The following is a 23114-nucleotide window of genomic DNA, read 5'->3' as shown; positions in this document are numbered from 1 at the left end:
TGAGGACAGGAGAAGGAGGTTTGAGGACAGGAGACTGAGGTTTGGGGACAGGAGAAGGAGGTTTGAGGACAGGAGAAGGAGGTTTGGAGACAGGAGAACGAGGTTTGAGGACGCAAGACTGAGGTTTGAGGATAGGAGACTGAGGTTTGAGGACAGGAGAAGGAGGTTTGAGGACAGGAGAAGGAGGTTTGGAGACAGGAGAAGGAGGTTTGAGGACGCAAGACTGAGGTTTGAGGATAGGAGAAGGAGGTTTGAGGACAGGAGAAGGAGGTTTGGAGACAGGAGAACGAGGTTTGAGGACGCAAGACTGAGGTTTGAGGATAGGAGACTGAGGTTTGAGGACAGGAGAAGGAGGTTTGAGGACAGGAGAAGGAGGTTTGGAGACAGGAGAAGGAGGTTTGAGGACGCAAGACTGAGGTTTGAGGACAGGAGAAGGAGGTTTGAGGACAGGAGAAGGAGGTTTGAGGACAGGATAAGGAGGTATGAGGACAGGAGACTGAGGGTTGAGGACAGGAGAAGGAGGTTTGAGGACAGGAGACTGAGGGTTGAGGACAGGAGAAGGAGGTTTGAGGACAGGAGAAGGAGGTTTGAGGACAGGAGAAGGAGGTTTGAGGACAGGAGACTGAGGGTTGAGGACAGGAGAAGGAGGTTTGAGGACAGGAGAAGGAGGTTCAGGCACAGAAGGAGGTTTGGAGACAGGCGAAGGAGGTTTGAGGACAGGAGAAGGAGGTTTGAGGTAGGGCTGGGCGATATGGCCAAAAACGTTATTGCGATAAAATTATACAATTATTTTCATATAACTTGATGTCGATAATTATCGTCGATATAATGTCTGTCAAGTTTTATTAACTTATTATGCCCGGCGCCGATGGACGGGCTATTAATAGACTTGTTTTGCTGCTGCGAATGTCTCGAGAGTCGAGTTGATGTCGTCATCAGTCCGCGCACGTTAGCAGTTAGCCAGTCCAGAGCAAGCGGAGTATCTCATGACAATGTACTAAATATGACCCTAAAATACTCTGTTCCGCCCCAATACATTGCAACAACGTCCACCGTATACCCCACACTACTATAACAGTTACCATCAGAATTCAAAACACACACCAACTCGGCAGGTAAACTGTAAAATAGCGCCGTGCAAGCTAATTATCCTAGCCAGCCTCGTTTACAAGCGGTGTATTCCATGACAATGTACTAAATATGACCATAAAATACTCTGTTCCGCCCCAATACATTGCAACGACGTCCACCGTATACCCCACACTACTATAACAGTTACCCTCAGAATTCAAAACACACACCAACTCGGCAGGTAAACTGTAAAATAGCGCCGTGCAAGCTAATTAGCCTAGCCAGCCTTGTTGACTACTGGAGTCCTACCTCCTTCCGGGTCTCCTTCCGCTGTCGGCCATCTCCTTCACTGATTGGTTGTTAGTGCGTGTGCTCATATCCAAGCTTGGAAAATCGATATATCGAAACTTTGCGACCATGTTTCATGTTTATTTCGAGGAAATAATTTATCGCGATAGTTATTGTTATCGTTTTATCGCCCAGCCCTAGTTTGAGGACAGGAGACTGAGGTTTGAGGACAGGAGAAGGAGGTTTGAGGACAGGAGACTGAGGTTTGAGGACAGGAGAAGGAGGTTTGAGGACAGGAGAAGGAGGTTTGGGGACAGGAGACTGAGGTTTGAGGACTGGAGAAGGAGGTTTGAGGACAGGAGACTGAGGTTTGGGGACAGGAGAAGGAGGTTTGAGGACAGGAGAAGGAGGTTTGAGGACAGGAGACTGAGGTTTGAGGACAGGAGACTGAGGTTTGAGGACAGGAGAAGGAGGTTTAAGGACAGGAGACTGAGGTTTGAGGACAGGAGAAGGAGGTTTAAGGACAGAAGAAGGAGGTTTAAGGACAGAAGGAGGTTTGGAGACAGGAGAAGGAGGTTTGAGGACAGGAGAAGGAGGTTTGAGGACAGAATGAGGTTTGAGGACAGGAGAAGGAGGTTTGGAGATAGGAGAAGGAGGTTTGAGGACAGGAAAAGGAGCTTTGAGGACAGGAGAAGGAGATTTGAGGACAGGAGACTGAGGTTTGGGGACAGGAGGAGGAGGTTTGAGGACAGGAGAAGGAGGTTTGAGGACAGGAGAAGGAGGTTTGAGGACAGGAGAAGGAGGTTTGAGGACAGGAGAAGGAGGTTTGAGGACAGAGAAATAGGTTTGAGGACAGGAGAAATAGGTTTGAGGACAGGAGAAATAGGTTTGAGGACAGGATACTGAGGTTTGAGGACAGGAGAAGGAGGTTTGAGGACAGGAGACTGAGGTTTGAGGACAGGAGGAGGTTTGGAGATAGGAGAAGGAGGTTTGAGGACAGGAGACTGAGGTTTGAGGACAGGAGAAGGAGGTTTGAGGACAGGAGAAGGAGGTTTGAAGACAGGAGGAGGTTTGGAGATAGGAGAAGGAGGTTTGAGGACAGGAGACTGAGGTTTGAGGACAGGAGAAGGAGGTTTGAGGACAGGAGAAGGAGGTTTGGGGACAGGAGAAGGAGGTTTGAGGACAGGAGAAGGAGGTTTGAGGACAGGAGAAGGAGGGAGAAGGAGGTTTGAGGACAGGCGACTGAGGTTTGAGGACAGGAGAATGAGGTTTGAGGACAGGAGACTGAGGTTTGAGGACAGGAGAATGAGGTTTAAGGACAGAAGGAGGTTTGAGGACAGGAGAAGGAGGTTTGAGGACAGGAGAAGGAGGTTTAAGGACAGGAGAAGGAGGTTTAAGGACAGAAGAAGGAGGTTTAAGGACAGAAGAAGTAGGTTTGAGGACCGGAGAAGGAGGTTTGAGGACAGGAGAAGGAGGTTTGAGGACAGGAGGTTTGGAGACAGGAGAAGGAGGTTTGAGGACAGGATACTGAGGTTTGAGGACAGGAGAAGGAGGTTTGGAGATAGGAGAATGAGGTTTGAGGACAGGAAAAGGAGGTTTGAGGACCGGAGAAGGAGGTTTGAGGACAGGAGAAGGAGGTTTGAGGACAGGAGACTGAGGTTTGGGGACAGGAGAAGGAGGTTTGAGGACCGGAGAAGGAGGTTTGAGGACAGGAGAAGGAGGTTTGGAGACAGGAGAAGGAGGTTTGAGGACGCAAGACTGAGGTTTGAGGATAGGAGACTGAGGTTTGAGGACAGGAGAAGGAGGTTTGAGGACAGGAGAAGGAGGTTTGGAGACAGGAGAAGGAGGTATGAGGACAGGAGACTGAGGGTTGAGGACAGGAGAAGGAGGTTTGAGGACAGGAGACTGAGGGTTGAGGACAGGAGAAGGAGGTTTGAGGACAGGAGAAGGAGGTTTGAGGACAGGAGAAGGAGGTTTGAGGACAGGAGAAGGAGGTTTGAGGACAGGAGACTGAGGGTTGAGGACAGGAGAAGGATGTTTGAGGACTGGAGAAGGAGGTTCAGGCACAGAAGGAGGTTTGGAGACAGGCGAAGGAGGTTTGAGGACAGGAGAAGGAGGTTTGAGGTAGGGCTGGGCGATATGGCCAAAAACGTTATCGCGTTAAAATTATACAATTATTTTCATATAACTCGATGTCGATAATTATCGTCGATATAATGTCTGTCAAGTTTTATTAACTTATTATGCCCGGCGCCGATGGACGGGCTATTAATAGACTTGTTTTGCTGCTGCGAATGTCTCGAGAGTCGAGTTGATGTCGTCATCAGTCCGCGCACGTTAGCAGTTAGCCAGTCCAGAGCAAGCAGAGTATCTCATGACAATGTACTAAATATGACCCTAAAATACTCTGTTCCGCCCCAATACATTGCTACAACGTCCACCGTATACCCCACACTACTATAACAGTTACCATCAGAATTCCAAACACACACCAACTCGGCAGGTAAACTGTAAAATAGCGCCGTGCAAGCTAATTATCCTAGCCAGCCTCGTTTACAAGCGGTGTATTCCATGACAATGTACTAAATATGACCATAAAATACTCTGTTCCGCCCCAATACATTGCAACGACGTCCACCGTATACCCCACACTACTATAACAGTTACCCTCAGAATTCAAAACACACACCAACTCGGCAGGTAAACTGTAAAATAGCGCCGTGCAAGCTAATTAGCCTAGCCAGCCTTGTTGACTACTGGAGTCCTACCTCCTTCCGGGTCTCCTTCCGCTGTCGGCCATCTCCTTCACTGATTGGTTGTTAGTGCGTGTGCTCATATCCAAGCTTGGAAAATCGATATATCGAAACTTTGCGACCATGTTTCATGTTTATTTTGAGGAAATAATTTATCGCGATAGTTATCGTTATCGTTTTATCGCCCAGCCCTAGTTTGAGGACAGGAGACTGAGGTTTGAGGACAGGAGAAGGAGGTTTGAGGACAGGAGACTGAGGTTTGAGGACAGGAGAAGGAGGTTTGAGGACAGGGGAAGGAGGTTTGGGGACAGGAGACTGAGGTTTGAGGACAGGAGAAGGAGGTTTGAGGACAGGAGACTGAGGTTTGGGGACAGGAGAAGGAGGTTTGAGGACAGGAGAAGGAGGTTTGAGGTCAGGAGACTGAGGTTTGAGGACAGGAGACTGAGGTTTGAGGACAGGAGAAGGAGGTTTAAGGACAGAAGAAGGAGGTTTAAGGACAGAAGAAGGAGATTTGAGGACAGAAGGAGGTTTGGAGACAGGAGAAGGAGGTTTGAGGACAGGAGAAGGAGGTTTGAGGACAGGAGAAGGAGGTTTAAGGACAGGAGACTGAGGTTTGAGGACAGGAGAAGGAGGTTTAAGGACAGAAGAAGGAGGTTTAAGGACAGAAGGAGATTTGAGGACAGAAGGAGGTTTGGAGACAGGAGAAGGAGGTTTGAGGACAGAAGGAGGTTTGAGGACAGGAGAAGGAGGTTTGGAGATAGGAGAAGGAGGTTTGAGGACAGGAAAAGGAGGTTTGAGGACAGGAGAAGGAGGTTTAAGGACAGGAGACTGAGGTTTGAGGACAGGAGAAGGAGGTTTAAGGACAGAAGAAGGAGGTTTAAGGACAGAAGGAGATTTGAGGACAGAAGGAGGTTTGGAGACAGGAGAAGGAGGTTTGAGGACAGAAGGAGGTTTGAGGACAGAAGGAGGTTTGAGGACAGAAGGAGGTTTGAGGACAGGAGAAGGAGGTTTGGAGATAGGAGAAGGAGGTTTGAGGACAGGAAAAGGAGGTTTGAGGACAGGAGAAGTAGGTTTGAGGACAGGAGACTGAGGTTTGGGGACAGGAGGAGGTTTGAGGACAGGAGAAGGAGGTTTGAGGACACAAGATTGAGTTTGAGGACAGGAGACTGATGATTTGAGGACAGGAGAAGGAGGTTTGAGGACAGGAGAAGGAGGTTTGAGGACAGGATACTGAGGTTTGAGGACAGAAGGAGGTTTGGAGATAGGAGGAGGTTTGAGGACAGGAAAAGGAGGTTTGAGGACAGGAGAAGGAGGTTTGAGGACAGGAGAAGGAGGTTTGAGGACAGGAGACTGAGGTTTGGGGACAGGAGGAGGTTTGAGGACAGGAGAAGGAGGTTTGAGGACAGGAGAAGGAGGTTTGAGGACAGGAGAAGGAGGTTTGAGGACAGAAGAAATAGGTTTGAGGACAGGAGAAATAGGTTTGAGGACAGGAGAAGGAGGTTTGAGGACAGGAGAAATAGGTTTGAGGACAGGCGAAGGAGGTTTATCATTCTGCTCTGCCTTTACTCACAGGTGGCACCATTTGCCTTCGTAGGGAAATACAGTCAGACTGAACGCTACTAAGAATGTGTCTGAAATACAGTCAGACTGAACGCTACTAAGAATGTGTCTGAAATACAGTCAGACTGAACGCGACTAAGGCTGGAGTTACACCTAGGCTGTTTTCGTTTCGTTTTTCAGGTGAGTTTTGCTTTCCAGAGCGCAACACGCGTGGCAGCCGAGTTAGACATTCGTTTTGCACCTTGAGCGCTTTCGTTTTGTCAGAACGAGGCTTGGTCAGACCACAACGGATCTCGTCTCGAATTCAGCACTGAGCATGCGCAGGGAGGTAGTTACTCTCCCTCGTCCCCGCTGTCGTCCACACTCAGCTGTGAGAGAGTTGTTGAATAGATACACAAATGTTCTAGAATGTTTGATTATGACATCATACTGTGACATCACAAATGTTCTAGAATGTTTGATTATGACATCATACTGAGCTGGACCTGTACTTTGTGACGTTATGTTATTTCGGGCATTCATAACGTTATTTCGCGGGACTGTACATTGTAACGTTAACACAGCCCAGCTGTCAACTGTAGGCTACTTTGTAACTTTCGGGCGTTTTATTCATAACAAACATTGACGCGATTCCGCCAACATTATTACAAATGACAAATTAATAGGTTTTGCTCACAGAGAGATAGATAAATAAATAAACATAATCACGGTTATCTACCAACAACTGCATGTACTGTAGAAATGTATGTTTCAGTGCAGATAAAGGTACTGTACAAAATAACCTCTAAAACACTGCTAGAATACACAAGCAGTTAGGGTGCGCTGTGTTAATGTTACAATGTACAGTCGCGCGAAATAACATTATGAATAAAACGCCCGAAATAACATAACGTTACAATGTACAGTTGACAGCTGGGCTGAACACTACTAAGAATAATCGGTTATTAGACGGAGAATCTTGCTGTATATTTGTCCTTCAGATGCCAAACGTAGTCCCGGCTGCACCATGATGGAAGGAGATAAAAGCTCTTCCCGTTTCATGATGTAAACCGATCCGATCAAGTGTCACTGGAAGCACCTGAGGAGCCTTCATCACTGCGTGTCCCCCTCCTCTTCCTCAGGTGTGTCTGGTGGGGAAGTCGAGGAGCTACCAGCCGTCAGAAGAGGCGCAGGCAGAGCGCCAGAGAGCTCGCTACATACAGAGACGCCAGGCCGGCTCCGGGGTCACGGGTCCAGGGTCAAATGCCAAAGGCGACGCCGCGGACGGTCACCGCGACGACGCGGATGCGGTGGGCGGGACCCCCCCCGGGAGCGAATGGGGAGCCGGCTTCCAGCCCCGGGAGAGAATCGAGACGGTTCGGAACTGCGCCGCGCTCCCCCGGGACTTTGTAGATGGCGTGGTCCGGAGGGTGGCCAACACCCTGCTGGGGCTGACCAAGGAGGTGGACGGGGGTGTTCCCGACGCCTGGAACCGCGGGGGTAGGAGGAACTCTCACGACACAATGTTCACACAACGATCTCTGTAACAATACCAAGTCACCATCCGTTATTGGAATCGCAAATATAACTTATCTCCGATGAACTCAAAACTAGAGCACATGATTGCTGATGTTCCCTTGTTGTCATGGTGAACACTGAAGATGTATTGTGAGTTTACACTGAGCAGGTGATCGCACTCTGAACGGGAAGGGTTAAGGGGCTCTGGTGTTCTGCTGTCAGCTCCCTGACCCACTTCTCTTTGATCCCCTCCTCTCTCCCTTCATCTCTCCTGCCTTGTACTTTGGCCCTGTCTCTCTCTCTCTTTATTCTCTAATCTCCCTCTACCCTCTCTCTCTCTCCCTCTCTTCTCTCCCTCTACCTCTCTCCATCTCTCTCTCTTCTCCCTCTCTCTCTCTACTCCCTCTCTACCTCTCTCCATCCCTCTCTCTACTCTCTCTATCCCTCTCTCTCTCCATCTCTCTCTCTCCCTCTCTCCCCCTCCCCCTCCTCAGCACCTTGCAGCACTGGGCCACTCGGCTTTGAACGCGGTCTGTGTTTCACGCACGCACGCACGTACACACACACACACACACAGATACACACACACACACAGATACACACACACACAGATACACACACACACAGATACACATACACACAGATACACACACAGACAGATAGACACACACACACAGATAGACACAGATACACACACAGATACACACACACACACACACACAGATACGAGATACAGAATGAGAGAGGGAAAGAGAGAGAGGGAAAATGAGAGAGTGAGAGAGAAAGAGAGGGATGGAAAATGAGAGCGAGAGGGAGGGAGGGATGGAAAGGCAGATACAGTCAGTAACCCGGGAGGGAAATGACTGGATGAATAATGCACTCTTGATCCATGAGTTATGCATGAGCATGCATTTGTATCGAGGTATCTCAAAGCAGTTGTCCTTCATGTACGGACGCTTGGTAAAGTTTTTTAAAACCATGCTGCATTGCACAAGACGCCAGTTAGCCTCTCGGAGTGTCTATACCGGTCTGTACGGGTATGTGCGGGTCTATACCGGTCTATACCGGTCTGTACGGGTATGTGCGGGTCTATACCGGTCTATACCGGTCTGTACGGGTATGTGCGGGTCTATACCGGTCTATACCGGTCTGTACGGGTATGTGCGGGTCTATACCGGTCTATACCGGTCTGTACGGGTATGTGCGGGTCTATACCGGTCTGTACGGGTATGTGCGGGTCTATACCGGTCTGTACGGGTATGTGCGGGTCTATACCGGTCTGTACGGGTATGTGCGGGTCTATACCGGTCTGTACGGGTATGTGCGGGTCTATACCGGTCTGTACGGGTATGTGCGGGTCTATACCGGTCTGTACGGGTATGTGCGGGTCTATACCGGTCTATACCGGTGTGTGTGTGTGGTCAGCGGCCATAGCGCCATTAATGACCAGCTCCAGAAGGAAGGCGAGGAATACAGACAGTTTTGTCAACTATAATTTTTAGCCGATGACTAATTGATGGACGCTGTAGTGCCGTTTGAAAAGGCCTCGTGTCGTCGGGGTTATCGGGTATCAGCGCCTTTATTGTGATATATGAGAGGCCGTACAGTATGCTCTGTTTCTAGAGAGGGTCTATAGACCGCTGTATACATCAGACTCGGTGTGCGCGCGCATCACCGGAGCAGAAAGGAACGTAATCCTGGTCGGAACAACGGGGCAGACTACAATATATTTGCATGTGTTAGCCATGCTAGTGATCTAAACAACCAATCCATGCCAAAGCTAGATAATGTAAAAGGTGAAAGACTCACACCATGAGTCCATGCTGCTGATTTGGCAAAATGCCATCCAGCCGTTTTCGTTTGAAACAACTCTTAGTCAGGGGAGTGCCGTGGTTTCTCCATAGAGCCCCGTTGTACTTTATTTAGCGCAGCAGCTCGCGCAGGTCCGGGGCAACTTAGTCACGTGACTCAGTCGGTGTTGCTGATTGGCTCGAACACGGTATGTTTGTAAAGAGCGAACAGGTCTATAGGCTCCATAGGCTGACGGAGGGCAGGAGAGCGGAGTGCGCCAGCGTGCTGTTGTTGTTTACAAAAGTGGTGACCCTGAATCTACATTAAACCATACACCCATAAGTATACTGCCCATCATGTCTAAGATTATTAAAAAACTGGTGGCTGAACAATTAATTTCTCATCTAAATAGTAATTAAGACCCTGACGGACGGGCGGAGTCGTTGGTGCTGTTTTCCTGGATTTACGGAACTCTTTTGACACAGTTGATCACAATATTTTCCAATCCAAGTTTAGCAAATTAAACTTTTCTGAGTTTTCATCTGTCTGGTTCAAATCATATCTTTCTTCTCGAACTGTGTCAAAATCCGGAACTTAATCTCTACATTCAAAGTAGGAGTGTAAAGGTACACGTATCCGCACTGAACCGCTTCAGTACTGGACCTTCGGTTCAGTGCGCGGCGCGCGCTGTGTACCGAACGAATGCAACGGAACGCTAACCGTCAACGGAACGCACATGCAGAAGTTTCTCAAGTTCACCCCTTCCCAAAATATAACTTGCGCAAAGGGCCGGATGTTCGTTCAGCCCATGCACAAAATTTTCTTTTTTTTTATCAACTTTTTCTCCCATTTTCTATTTTTCTCCCATCCCAATTTTCGTATCGTCCAATTCTCCCCTCCCCTGTCTCGAACGCTGTTAGGCCATGCCTCCCACAAGCCGGCTGCAATGTGGACTAAGCCTTACATCACGTGTCCCCTCCGGTACTCGAGGAAGCAGCCGTCGCATCTTTTCACCTGCACAGCTCGATCTCTCAGCGTCGGGGGTCTGCGTTTTTGGAGGGCACGCCGCCCCCGTCGCTTCCTGATTCTGCTGCGCAGGCGCACCAACCGACCTGTAGGAGTCGCTGTCCACAACGTCCGATCCCCACCCATCAGCTTCCCACCCCCTAACACTGCCAATTGTATTAGTATGAAAGACCAGCCAAGCTGATAGCAATGCGGAGAGCTGGGCTCGAACCCAGCGTCTCCTGCATTGGTGGTGAGCGCCTTGCCCCCTGCACCACCTAGCCGCCCGCCCATGCACAACATTGAGAGATTACCTGTAATTTATCATAGCCTCATAGTGTGGCGAACACACGCACACTGCACACATACACACACACACACACACACACACACACACACACACACACACACACACACACACCCTCACACACCCTCTCTCTCTCTTAGGAAATAGTATTTACCATTAGGGACCTGCATGACGCTTCTTTCTCTATTCAATAACGTTTCACCCTGAGGGATGGTGGTCGCAGTTGTTGTTGTATTCAATTCAATGACGTCACGTGTCTCCTATCCGTCATGCAGTGCATTCAGGCCCACACCCACAATCTAATATTTTTATTAAAAGAAAATAATTTAACAAGTCGATTATTCATTTGAATATAGAATATTCATTGACAGCCCTACTTAACACTTTCAACTAGGGATGTCCCGATCCGATCACGTGATCGGAATCGGCGTCGATCACGTGCTTTTCAGAGGATCGGGGATCGGGAAAAAATAATAATAAAAATCGGCAGTCAAAAAAAGAAAAATTGTATTCAACAAACATGACCATGTCCACGTCTTAAACTCATACGGAGGCCTTAGTTTTGGTTTTAAATTACATATAATATATCATCATTAATGTATTTATTGTCACACAGAGCAGAATAATTGTCCACAACAAACACATTCCCCTTTAATTTTCACCGTTGCAACAAACACCCCCTTAATTTAGACGCTACACGCTACACGCTACACGCTCGACCACATCACAACAACAGTACAACACGTCGCTCCCGAAACACGGTTAATATCCACTGACTTGAGCAGCTAGACTTAATGTCAGAGGTTTGGAACTAAGCATTTTAAAATAGAAAGTCAAGCCAGTTGCAATGTTTGCAAGGAGGACAGGCTGGAGGCGAAGTTTCCAGACTAACTTTTCACCTGGAGGATAACGTTACGTGACTGAGGATTATCGTCGGCGTTTCAGACCAGAATGGACCATTACGTAAGTCGAACACTGAATGTATACTAATGTGCAAACATATATTGAAACTTTTAATATTTCTCATATGAAGCAGAAGCACATTTCTCAGGGTGAATGTAATAACAAAAGCCTCCGCTCTCGCGCCCCGGACTATAGGCAACAGATGGGCTTGTCTCGCTCTGCCAGTTTCTGACAAAAATGCGTCAAAATTGATTACTAATGTGAAAGATCGGATCGGAAACGATCGGATCGATAGATATTTAAAATCACATGATCGGGATCGGATCGGAAGCAAAAAAAGGCGATCGGGACATCCCTACTTTCAACGCCAGGGATTAGCCTTCTCCTTGTAGCTAGAGCGCCAGCTATCTAGAGCCTATTTTCACTGTGCGTCACGATGTTTGCCGAGCTATATATATATTCTATATTATAGCTATGGATACAATACTAATTTGACAGTAACTATCTTCTGTCCAAGATGCAAAAAAGAATAAATTTTTTCATGAATACATTTGCGTGTTATCTCGTGGTGAATATTGTATAGTTTCAGAATGATCCCAGGTAATTCCAGAAAGCTGCGTAATGGGGCGCTATGTGAATTCTGCTAAAGTCGTTGGCGTTTTTCTCCTGGACACGCTACTATTCCCAAATCAAATGTATATACAGTAATAGGTATTATGTTTCATCATGAATGCATCAAAGGGGGGGGGGGGGTTTTTTTTTTTTTTTTTGATCGCCAGTAACGACTTTCATTTTGAACACCACACACGACAAACGGCCTGATCGGTATGAAATCATTGTGGGATCAAGCTGGAATTGACGTCAGATGTTCCTTACCTTAGATCGGGCTTATTCCAAAAAGAATATTCCAACTGTCTGATCACGATTTCCAGTATTGATGTCCATCTGGTCCCGGACATAATGTGGCACAACTTATCCATCAGGGGGCATTGGACGAGTTTCCAAGTGATCGTGTGAACCACTAGACTTGCCTGAACAAAAATGCTGTGCCCGGAGTGGTTTAGATGTAACACACGGTCTGGAACAGGGTTTCAAGCGTTCTCGATACTGCCGCCTAGCAGGTTTTGGCTGGTACTGCATTTTTTGGCTCTCTAGATGGCTTTCACTCGTAACATATAGGTCCGTGAGTGTAATATTGATATTAAGATCGAATCAAAGAAAAAAACGATCTAAAACGTATATATACGTCTATGGCGCTGAAACGTTGGCGAGCAAACATGTATATATACGTGGTTGGCCGTGAAAGTGTTAACAGTTACTGCATCACCCCTGAGTGGAACATGGAAATCCAAATAAATAAACTTAAACTTTCCCCCACTGTACCAAAAACTCAAACTGTGACTTCAAAACCGAGGTACGTACCGAACTGTGGTTTTTGTGTACCGTTACACCCCTAATTCAAAGACCTTAGTACAGGGGTACCCCAAGGCTCTGTCCTGGGGCCAATCCTCTTCAGTCTATACACTTCTTACTGATGACTATTTTTAAACTGAATCATTTTAAACTATTTGTATTATTTGCTAGATCCAAATGTGAAACACTGTGATTATTTGTTCATGCAATAAGTCCCACTATTTAGTATGGGTTCGAGTCCCTGTGATCTAATATCACTAAAGTTACAGTGTGGGTTCGAGTCCCTGTGATCTAATATCACTAAAGTTACAGTGTGGGTTCGAGTCCCTGTGATCTAATATCACTAAAGTTACAGTGTGGGTTCGAGTCCCTGTGATCTAGTATCACTAAAGTTACAGTGTGGGTTCGAGTCCCTGTGATCTAGTATCACTAAAGTTACAGTGTGGGTTTGAGTCCCTGTGATCTAGTATCACTAAAGTTACAGTGTGGGTTCGAGTCCCTGTGATCTAGTATCACTAAAGTTACAGTGTGGGTTTGAGTCCCTGTGATCTAGTATCACTAAAGTTACAGTGTGGGTTCGAGTCCCTGTGATCTAGTATCACTAAAGTTACAGTGTGGGTTCGAGTCCCTGTGATCTACTATCACTAAAGTTACAGTGTGGGTTCGAGTCCCTGTGTGATCTAGTATCACTAAAGTTACAGTGTGGGTTCGAGTCCCTGTGATCTAGTATCACTAAAGTTACAGTGTGGGTTCGAGTCCCTGTGATCTAGTATCACTAAAGTTACAGTGTGGGTTCGAGTCCCTGTGATCTAATATCACTAAAGTTACAGCAATATGTACTGTGAAGTATGTTGGGAATTACAGGAGTATTACTGAATAGAGAGCCTTATTAGGATGCTAGATCCTAATGTGAAACACTATGATTTGCCATATTTTGCTATGCTCGCTCATGCCTGTATTTTTTATGTCCGTTCTATTTTATAATTTTTTTTACTATTTTTAAACTGAATAATTTTAAACTATTTTTACTATTTGTGTTACTGAAAACTGTAAGCGGAGAGCCTATTGGGATGCTAGATCCTAATGTGAAACACTGTGATTCTACCTGTCTATCTTTTTATGCTCGCTTATGCCTGTATTTTTTACTGTTGTGAAGCACTTTGAACTGCAACCTCTGTATGAAAAGTGCTATACAAATAAAGTTATTATTATTATTATAAACAATCTACCATCTGTATGTCAAGACTGTGAAGAAATTATGTATGTCGATGACACCGTAATTTTTGTGAAAGGTAACGACCACTCTGATGCAGCTGCACAACTCACAAGAGCCATGGTTACTAGGGATGCTCGATATTGGCTTTTTTACAGATACCGATATACCGATATCAACCGATACCGATATATGCAGGGTTGCCCCCCCCAAAAAATGGAATAATTTCAGGTAATTAACATTACATATCTCTTGTTGTGGAATTAACACAACATTATGCATACTTTTGACAATAAATAAAATCAGAATTTGTTCTTACTTGCTTGCCTGGGTAAATAAAGGTTATAGAAAAAAAAATTGAAAACCGATACCGATATTTTACGATATCACATTTGAATGCCGATATCGGCCGATAATATCGGTAGGCCGATAATATCGGACATCCCTAATGGTTACAATATCTGATTTGGTTACATAACTGCTGTTTACAACTCAATAGGGCTGACCCCTATTAATCGATTAGTCGACTAATCGGTCGAAAGGAGCCGTAATCGACTGGCCAACCTCTTAGTCGAATATAATAAAAAAAATAAAAAATAAATTATTTTTTATTTTTATTTTATTTTGTATCATTCTTTCCAAAAGAAAAGAGGCCTAGAAGTGTGGCTAACGCTAATGGCACGCATACCAGAGGCTAACTGCCTACGAAAACAGGCACAGAGGCACTGAAAGAGGATTTCACCCGTCTAATGAACACACTAGACTAGACAAATATCAAGATGTGATCAGTGGACCAATTGCATGCTTTTGCAGAGGACAAGAAGCCTTCAGTCGACTCCTTCAGATATTAAGCACCCCCCACAGCCCAAATGGAATGATAAAAAAGTTAAATTCTTTTTTTTTAAATATTATATATATATATTTTTTTTTTAAGTCGACCAATAGTCGACTAACGGCCAATTTTGGCCAATCCTAGTCGACCATCCAAATCCTTAGTCGGGGACAGCCCTACAACTCAACAACACTAAAACTGTTGCAATGTTCTTCACAAAAACAAACGGTGCACAGAGACCCGGATGTCTTTATTGCAGGACAGAAGATCCAAATAGTAAAAGAATATAAATATCTAGGTATTGTGATTGACCGTCACCTCACATTCAAAAATCATATCTCAAAGATCTGTAAAAAATCTAAAGTTCACTGGAATTTTCGGCATCTCAGGAACCCACAGAGGCAGTGGAAATGTACATGTTTTCTCTCATACTATCCTACAGAAAACTACTGTCTACCCACCTGGTCTACTGCTAACATCACCACAATAACACCGGTTATTTCTCTATACAAACGAGCACTCAAAACGCTACATAAAAAACCAAGATCCTTCCATCATTGTGCAATTTTACAAAAATATAGACTATTAAGTTGGGAAAACCTTGTTCTCTTTAAGAACTGCTGCCTAATGTACAAAATCCGGCATAACTTGGCACCACCTCCACTCTGCTATCAAGTCCATCCTGGCTCCTCTGTAACTGGTGCTGCTGGAGGGGAGGCCAGAGGAGACTGTAGCTGGTGCTGCTGGAGGGGAGGCCAGAGGAGACTGTAGCTGGTGCTGCTGGAGGGGAGGCCAGAGGAGACTGGTGCTGCTGGAGGGGAGGCCAGAGGAGACTGTAGCTGGTGCTGCTGGAGGGGAGGCCAGAGGAGACTGTAGCTGGTGCTACTGGAGGGGAGGCCAGAGGAGACTGTAGCTGGTGCTACTGGAGGGGAGGCCAGAGGAGACTGGTGCTACTGGAGGGGAGGCCAGAGGAGACTGGTGCTGGTGCTGCTGGAGGGGAGGCCAGAGGAGACTGGTGCTGCTGGAGGGGAGGCCAGAGGAGACTGGTGCTACTGGAGGGGAGGCCAGAGGAGACTGGTGCTACTGGAGGGGAGGCCAGAGGAGACTGTAGCTGGTGCTGCTGGAGGGGAGGCCAGAGGAGACTGTAGCTGGTGCTGCTGGAGGGGAGGCCAGAGGAGACTGGTGCTACTGGAGGGGAGGCCAGAGGAGACTGTAGCTGGTGCTACTGGAGGGGAGGCCAGAGGAGACTGTAGCTGGTGCTGCTGGAGGGGAGGCCAGAGGAGACTGGTGCTGCTGGAGGGGAGGCCAGAGGAGACTGTAGCTGGTGCTACTGGAGGGGAGGCCAGAGGAGACTGGTGCTGCTGGAGGGGAGGCCAGAGGAGACTGTAGCTACTGGAGGGGAGGCCAGAGGAGACTGGTGCTGCTGGAGGGGAGGCCAGAGGAGACTGTAGCTACTGGAGGGGAGGCCAGAGGAGACTGGTGCTACTGGAGGGGAGGCCAGAGGAGACTGTAACTGGTGCTGCTGGAGGGGAGGCCAGAGGAGACTGTAGCTGGTGCTGCTGGAGGGGAGGCCAGAGGAGACTGGTGCTACTGGAGGGGAGGCCAGAGGAGACTGTAGCTGGTGCTACTGGAGGGGAGGCCAGAGGAGACTGTAACTGGTGCTGCTGGAGGGGAGGCCAGAGGAGACTGTAGCTGGTGCTACTGGAGGGGAGGCCAGAGGAGACTGTAGCTGGTGCTGCTGGAGGGGAGGCCAGAGGAGACTGTAACTGGTGCTGCTGGAGGGGAGGCCAGAGGAGACTGTAACTGGTGCTACTGGAGGGGAGGCCAGAGGAGACTGTAACTGGTGCTACTGGAGGGGAGGCCAGAGGAGACTGTAGCTGGTGCTGCTGGAGGGGAGGCCAGAGGAGACTGTAGCTGGTGCTACTGGAGGGGAGGCCAGAGGAGACTGTAACTGGTGCTGCTGGAGGGGAGGCCAGAGGAGACTGTAACTGGTGCTACTGGAGGGGAGGCCAGAGGAGACTGTAACTGGTGCTGCTGGAGGGGAGGCCAGAGGAGACTGTAGCTGGTGCTACTGGAGGGGAGGCCAGAGGAGACTGTAGCTGGTGCTACTGGAGGGGAGGCCAGAGGAGACTGTAGCTGGTGCTACTGGAGGGGAGGCCAGAGGAGACTGTAACTGGTGCTACTGGAGGGGAGGCCAGAGGAGACTGGTGCTGCTGGAGGGGAGGCCAGAGGAGACTGTAACTGGTGCTGCTGGAGGGGAGGCCAGAGGAGACTGTAGCTACTGGAGGGGAGGCCAGAGGAGACTGGTGCTACTGGAGGGGAGGCCAGAGGAGACTGTAACTGGTGCTACTGGAGGGGAGGCCAGAGGAGACTGTAGCTGCTGGAGGGGAGGCCAGAGGAGACTGGTGCTGCTGGAGGGGAGGCCAGAGGAGACTGGTGCTGCTGGAGGGGAGGCCAGAGGAGACTGGTGCTACTGGAGGGGAGGCCAGAGGAGACTGTAGCTGGTGCTGCTGGAGGGGAGGCCAGAGGAGACTGTAGCTGGTGCTACTGGAGGGGAGGCCAGAGGAGACTGTAACTGGTGCTGCTGGAGGGGAGGCCAGAGGAGACTGTAGCTGGTGCTACTGGAGGGGAGGCCAGAGGAGACTGTAGCTGGTGCTGCTGGAGGGGAGGCCAGAGGAGACTGTAACTGGTGCTGCTGGAGGGGAGGCCAGAGGAGACTGTAACTGGTGCTGCTGGAGGGGAGGCCAGAGGAGACTGTAGCTGGTGCTGCTGGAGGGGAGGCCAGAGGAGACTGGTGCTGGTGCTACTGGAGGGGAGGCCAGAGGAGACTGTAGCTGGTGCTACTGGAGGGGAGGCCAGAGGAGACTGTAACTGGTGCTGCTGGAGGGGAGGCCAGAGGAGACTGTAACTGGTGCTACTGGAGGGGAGGCCAGAGGAGACTGTAGCTGGTGCTGCTGGAGGGGAGGCCAGAGGAGACTGTAGCTGGTGCTGCTGGAGGGGAGGCCAGAGGAGACTGTAGCTGGTGCTGCTGGAGGGGAGGCCAGAGGAGACTGGTGCTGGTGCTACTGGAGGGGAGGCCAGAGGAGACTGTAGCTGGTGCTACTGGAGGGGAGGCCAGAGGAGACTGTAGCTGGTGCTGCTGGAGGGGAGGCCAGAGGAGACTGTAGCTGGTGCTGCTGGAGGGGAGGCCAGAGGAGACTGGTGCTGCTGGAGGGGAGGCCAGAGGAGACTGTAACTGGTGCTACTGGAGGGGAGGCCAGAGGAGACTGTAACTGGTGCTACTGGAGGGGAGGCCAGAGGAGACTGTAACTGGTGCTACTGGAGGGGAGGCCAGAGGAGACTGTAGCTGGTGCTACTGGAGGGGAGGCCAGAGGAGACTGTAGCTGGTGCTGCTGGAGGGGAGGCCAGAGGAGACTGGTGCTGGTGCTGCTGGAGGGGAGGCCAGAGGAGACTGTAACTGGTGCTGCTGGAGGGGAGGCCAGAGGAGACTGGTGCTGCTGGAGGGGAGGCCAGAGGAGACTGTAGCTGGTGCTACTGGAGGGGAGGCCAGAGGAGACTGTAGCTGGTGCTACTGGAGGGGAGGCCAGAGGAGACTGTAACTGGTGCTACTGGAGGGGAGGCCAGAGGAGACTGGTGCTACTGGAGGGGAGGCCAGAGGAGACTGTAGCTGGTGCTGCTGGAGGGGAGGCCAGAGGAGACTGTAACTGGTGCTACTGGAGGGGAGGCCAGAGGAGACTGTAACTGGTGCTACTGGAGGGGAGGCCAGAGGAGACTGTAACTGGTGCTACTGGAAGGGAGGCCAGAGGAGACTGTAACTGGTGCTGCTGGAGGGGAGGCCAGAGGAGACTGTAGCTGGTGCTGCTGGAGGGGAGGCCAGAGGAGACTGTAGCTGGTGCTACTGGAGGGGAGGCCAGAGGAGACTGTAACTGGTGCTACTGGAGGGGAGGCCAGAGGAGACTGTAGCTGGTGCTACTGGAGGGGAGGCCAGAGGAGACTGTAACTGGTGCTGCTGGAGGGGAGGCCAGAGGAGACTGGTGCTGGTGCTACTGGAGGGGAGGCCAGAGGAGACTGTAGCTGGTGCTGCTGGAGGGGAGGCCAGAGGAGACTGTAACTGGTGCTGCTGGAGGGGAGGCCAGAGGAGACTGGTGCTGGTGCTACTGGAGGGGAGGCCAGAGGAGACTGTAGCTGGTGCTGCTGGAGGGGAGGCCAGAGGAGACTGTAACTGGTGCTACTGGAGGGGAGGCCAGAGGAGACTGTAACTGGTGCTGCTGGAGGGGAGGCCAGAGGAGACTGTAGCTGGTGCTGCTGGAGGGGAGGCCAGAGGAGACTGTAGCTGGTGCTGCTGGAGGGGAGGCCAGAGGAGACTGGTGCTGCTGGACGGGAGGCCAGAGGAGACTGTAACTGGTGCTACTGGAGGGGAGGCCAGAGGAGACTGTAACTGGTGCTACTGGAGGGGAGGCCAGAGGAGACTGTAACTGGTGCTACTGGAGGGGAGGCCAGAGGAGACTGTAACTGGTGCTGCTGGAGGGGAGGCCAGAGGAGACTGTAACTGGTGCTACTGGAGGGGAGGCCAGAGGAGACTGTAACTGGTGCTACTGGAGGGGAGGCCAGAGGAGACTGGTGCTGCTGGAGGGGAGGCCAGAGGAGACTGGTGCTGCTGGAGGGGAGGCCAGAGGAGACTGGTGCTGCTGGAGGGGAGGCCAGAGGAGACTGTAGCTGGTGCTACTGGAGGGGAGGCCAGAGGAGACTGTAACTGGTGCTGCTGGAGGGGAGGCCAGAGGAGACTGTAACTGGTGCTGCTGGAGGGGAGGCCAGAGGAGACTGTAGCTGGTGCTGCTGGAGGGGAGGCCAGAGGAGACTGGTGCTGCTGGAGGGGAGGCCAGAGGAGACTGTAACTGGTGCTGCTGGAGGGGAGGCCAGAGGAGACTGTAGCTGGTGCTGCTGGAGGGGAGGCCAGAGGAGACTGGTGCTGCTGGAGGGGAGGCCAGAGGAGACTGGTGCTGCTGGAGGGGAGGCCAGAGGAGACTGTAACTGGTGCTGCTGGAGAGGAGGCCAGAGGAGACTGTAACTGGTGCTGCTGGAGGGGAGGCCAGAGGAGACTGTAGCTGGTGCTGCTGGAGGGGAGGCCAGAGGAGACTGTAGCTGGTGCTACTGGAGGGGAGGCCAGAGGAGACTGTAGCTGGTGCTGCTGGAGGGGAGGCCAGAGGAGACTGGTGCTACTGGAGGGGAGGCCAGAGGAGACTGTAGCTGGTGCTACTGGAGGGGAGGCCAGAGGAGACTGTAGCTGGTGCTGCTGGAGGGGAGGCCAGAGGAGACTGTAGCTGGTGCTGCTGGAGGGGAGGCCAGAGGAGACTGTAACTGGTGCTGCTGGAGGGGAGGCCAGAGGAGACTGTAACTGGTGCTGCTGGAGGGGAGGCCAGAGGAGACTGTAGCTGGTGCTGCTGGAGGGGAGGCCAGAGGAGACTGTAACTGGTGCTGCTGGAGGGGAGGCCAGAGGAGACTGTAGCTGGTGCTACTGGAGGGGAGGCCAGAGGAGACTGTAACTGGTGCTGCTGGAGGGGAGGCCAGAGGAGACTGTAGCTGGTGCTACTGGAGGGGAGGCCAGAGGAGACTGTAGCTGGTGCTGCTGGAGGGGAGGCCAGAGGAGACTGTAACTGGTGCTGCTGGAGGGGAGGCCAGAGGAGACTGTAACTGGTGCTGCTGGAGGGGAGGCCAGAGGAGACTGTAACTGGTGCTGCTGGAGGGGAGGCCAGAGGAGACTGTAACTGGTGCTGCTGGAGGGGAGGCCAGAGGAGACTGTAACTGGTGCTGCTGGAGGGGAGGCCAGAGGAGACTGTAGCTGGTGCTACTGGAGGGGAGGCCAGAGGAGACTGTAACTGGTGCTGCTGGAGGGGAGGCCAGAGGAGACTGTAGCTGGTGCTGCTGGAGGGGAGGCCAGAGGAGACTGTAGCTGGTGCTGCTGGAGGGGAGGCCAGAGGAGACTGTAGCTGGTGCTGCTGGAGGGGAGGCCAGAGGAGACTGGTGCTACTGGAGGGGAGGCCAGAGGAGACTGTAACTGGTGCTACTGGAGGGGAGGCCAGAGGAGACTGTAACTGGTGCTGCTGGAGGGGAGGCCAGAGGAGACTGTAACTGGTGCTACTGGAGGGGAGGCCAGAGGAGACTGTAACTGGTGCTACTGGAGGGGAGGCCAGAGGAGACTGTAGCTGGTGCTGCTGGAGGGGAGGCCAGAGGAGACTGTAACTGGTGCTACTGGAGGGGAGGCCAGAGGAGACTGTAGCTGGTGCTGCTGGAGGGGAGGCCAGAGGAGACTGTAACTACTGGAGGGGAGGCCAGAGGAGACTGTAACTGGTGCTGCTGGAGGGGAGGCCAGAGGAGACTGTAACTACTGGAGGGGAGGCCAGAGGAGACTGTAGCTGGTGCTGCTGGAGGGGAGGCCAGAGGAGACTGTAACTGGTGCTGCTGGAGGGGAGGCCAGAGGAGACTGTAGCTGGTGCTGCTGGAGGGGAGGCCAGAGGAGACTGTAACTGGTGCTGCTGGAGGGGAGGCCAGAGGAGACTGTAACTGGTGCTGCTGGAGGGGAGGCCAGAGGAGACTGGTGCTGCTGGAGAGAGGGCAGAGGAGACTGTAGCTGGTGCTACTGGAGGGGAGGCCAGAGGAGACTGGTGCTGGTGCTACTGGAGGGGAGGCCAGAGGAGACTGTAACTGGTGCTGCTGGAGGGGAGGCCAGAGGAGACTGTAACTGGTGCTGCTGGAGGGGAGGCCAGAGGAGACTGTAGCTGGTGCTACTGGAGGGGAGGCCAGAGGAGACTGTAGCTGGTGCTACTGGAGGGGAGGCCAGAGGAGACTGTAGCTGGTGCTGCTGGAGGGGAGGCCAGAGGAGACTGTAGCTGGTGCTGCTGGAGGGGAGGCCAGAGGAGACTGTAGCTGGTGCTGCTGGAGGGGAGGCCAGAGGAGACTGTAGCTGGTGCTGCTGGAGGGGAGGCCAGAGGAGACTGTAACTGGTGCTGCTGGAGGGGAGGCCAGAGGAGACTGTAGCTACTGGAGGGGAGGCCAGAGGAGACTGGTGCTACTGGAGGGGAGGCCAGAGGAGACTGTAACTGGTGCTGCTGGAGGGGAGGCCAGAGGAGACTGTAACTGGTGCTACTGGAGGGGAGGCCAGAGGAGACTGGTGCTACTGGAGGGGAGGCCAGAGGAGACTGTAGCTGGTGCTGCTGGAGGGGAGGCCAGAGGAGACTGTAACTGGTGCTGCTGGAGGGGAGGCCAGAGGAGACTGTAACTGGTGCTACTGGAGGGGAGGCCAGAGGAGACTGGTGCTGGTGCTGCTGGAGGGGAGGCCAGAGGAGACTGTAACTGGTGCTGCTGGAGGGGAGGCCAGAGGAGACTGTAACTGGTGCTACTGGAGGGGAGGCCAGAGGAGACTGTAGCTGGTGCTACTGGAGGGGAGGCCAGAGGAGACTGTAACTGGTGCTGCTGGAGGGGAGGCCAGAGGAGACTGTAACTGGTGCTACTGGAGGGGAGGCCAGAGGAGACTGTAACTGGTGCTACTGGAGGGGAGGCCAGAGGAGACTGTAGCTGGTGCTGCTGGAGGGGAGGCCAGAGGAGACTGTAGCTGGTGCTACTGGAGGGGAGGCCAGAGGAGACTGTAACTGGTGCTGCTGGAGGGGAGGCCAGAGGAGACTGTAACTGGTGCTGCTGGAGGGGAGGCCAGAGGAGACTGTAGCTGGTGCTGCTGGAGGGGAGGCCAGAGGAGACTGTAACTGGTGCTACTGGAGGGGAGGCCAGAGGAGACTGTAACTGGTGCTGCTGGAGGGGAGGCCAGAGGAGACTGGTGCTACTGGAGGGGAGGCCAGAGGAGACTGTAACTGGTGCTGCTGGAGGGGAGGCCAGAGGAGACTGGTGCTGCTGGAGGGGAGGCCAGAGGAGACTGTAGCTGGTGCTGCTGGAGGGGAGGCCAGAGGAGACTGTAGCTGGTGCTACTGGAGGGGAGGCCAGAGGAGACTGTAGCTGGTGCTGCTGGAGGGGAGGCCAGAGGAGACTGTAACTGGTGCTGCTGGAGGGGAGGCCAGAGGAGACTGGTGCTGGTGCTGCTGGAGGGGAGGCCAGAGGAGACTGGTGCTACTGGAGGGGAGGCCAGAGGAGACTGTAACTGGTGCTGCTGGAGGGGAGGCCAGAGGAGACTGTAACTGGTGCTACTGGAGGGGAGGCCAGAGGAGACTGTAACTGGTGCTACTGGAGGGGAGGCCAGAGGAGACTGTAACTGGTGCTGCTGGAGGGGAGGCCAGAGGAGACTGTAGCTGGTGCTGCTGGAGGGGAGGCCAGAGGAGACTGTAACTGGTGCTACTGGAGGGGAGGCCAGAGGAGACTGTAGCTGGTGCTGCTGGAGGGGAGGCCAGAGGAGACTGTAACTGGTGCTACTGGAGGGGAGGCCAGAGGAGACTGTAGCTGGTGCTGCTGGAGGGGAGGCCAGAGGAGACTGTAACT

General features: G+C 51.8%; 1 protein-coding gene across 1 annotated transcript in view; it reads left to right on the top strand.

Moving 5' to 3' along the window:
• trmt44 (tRNA methyltransferase 44 homolog) overlaps positions 1-23114 on the top strand; it is a 107763-nt gene that overhangs the window by 58115 nt on the left and 26534 nt on the right. The window contains exon 10 of the mRNA XM_084311797.1: positions 6794-7151. Coding sequence (XP_084167923.1) covers positions 6794-7151 — 358 coding nt within the window. The remainder of the gene's footprint in view (positions 1-6793; positions 7152-23114) is intronic.

The sequence above is a fragment of the Notolepis coatsorum genome (assembly GCF_963971535.1).
Source record: "Notolepis coatsorum genome assembly, chromosome: 4".
NCBI lineage: Eukaryota > Metazoa > Chordata > Actinopteri > Aulopiformes > Paralepididae > Notolepis > Notolepis coatsorum.
The sequence above is the reverse complement of the archived record's forward strand: the minus strand, read 5'-3'. Positions and strand labels throughout refer to the sequence as shown.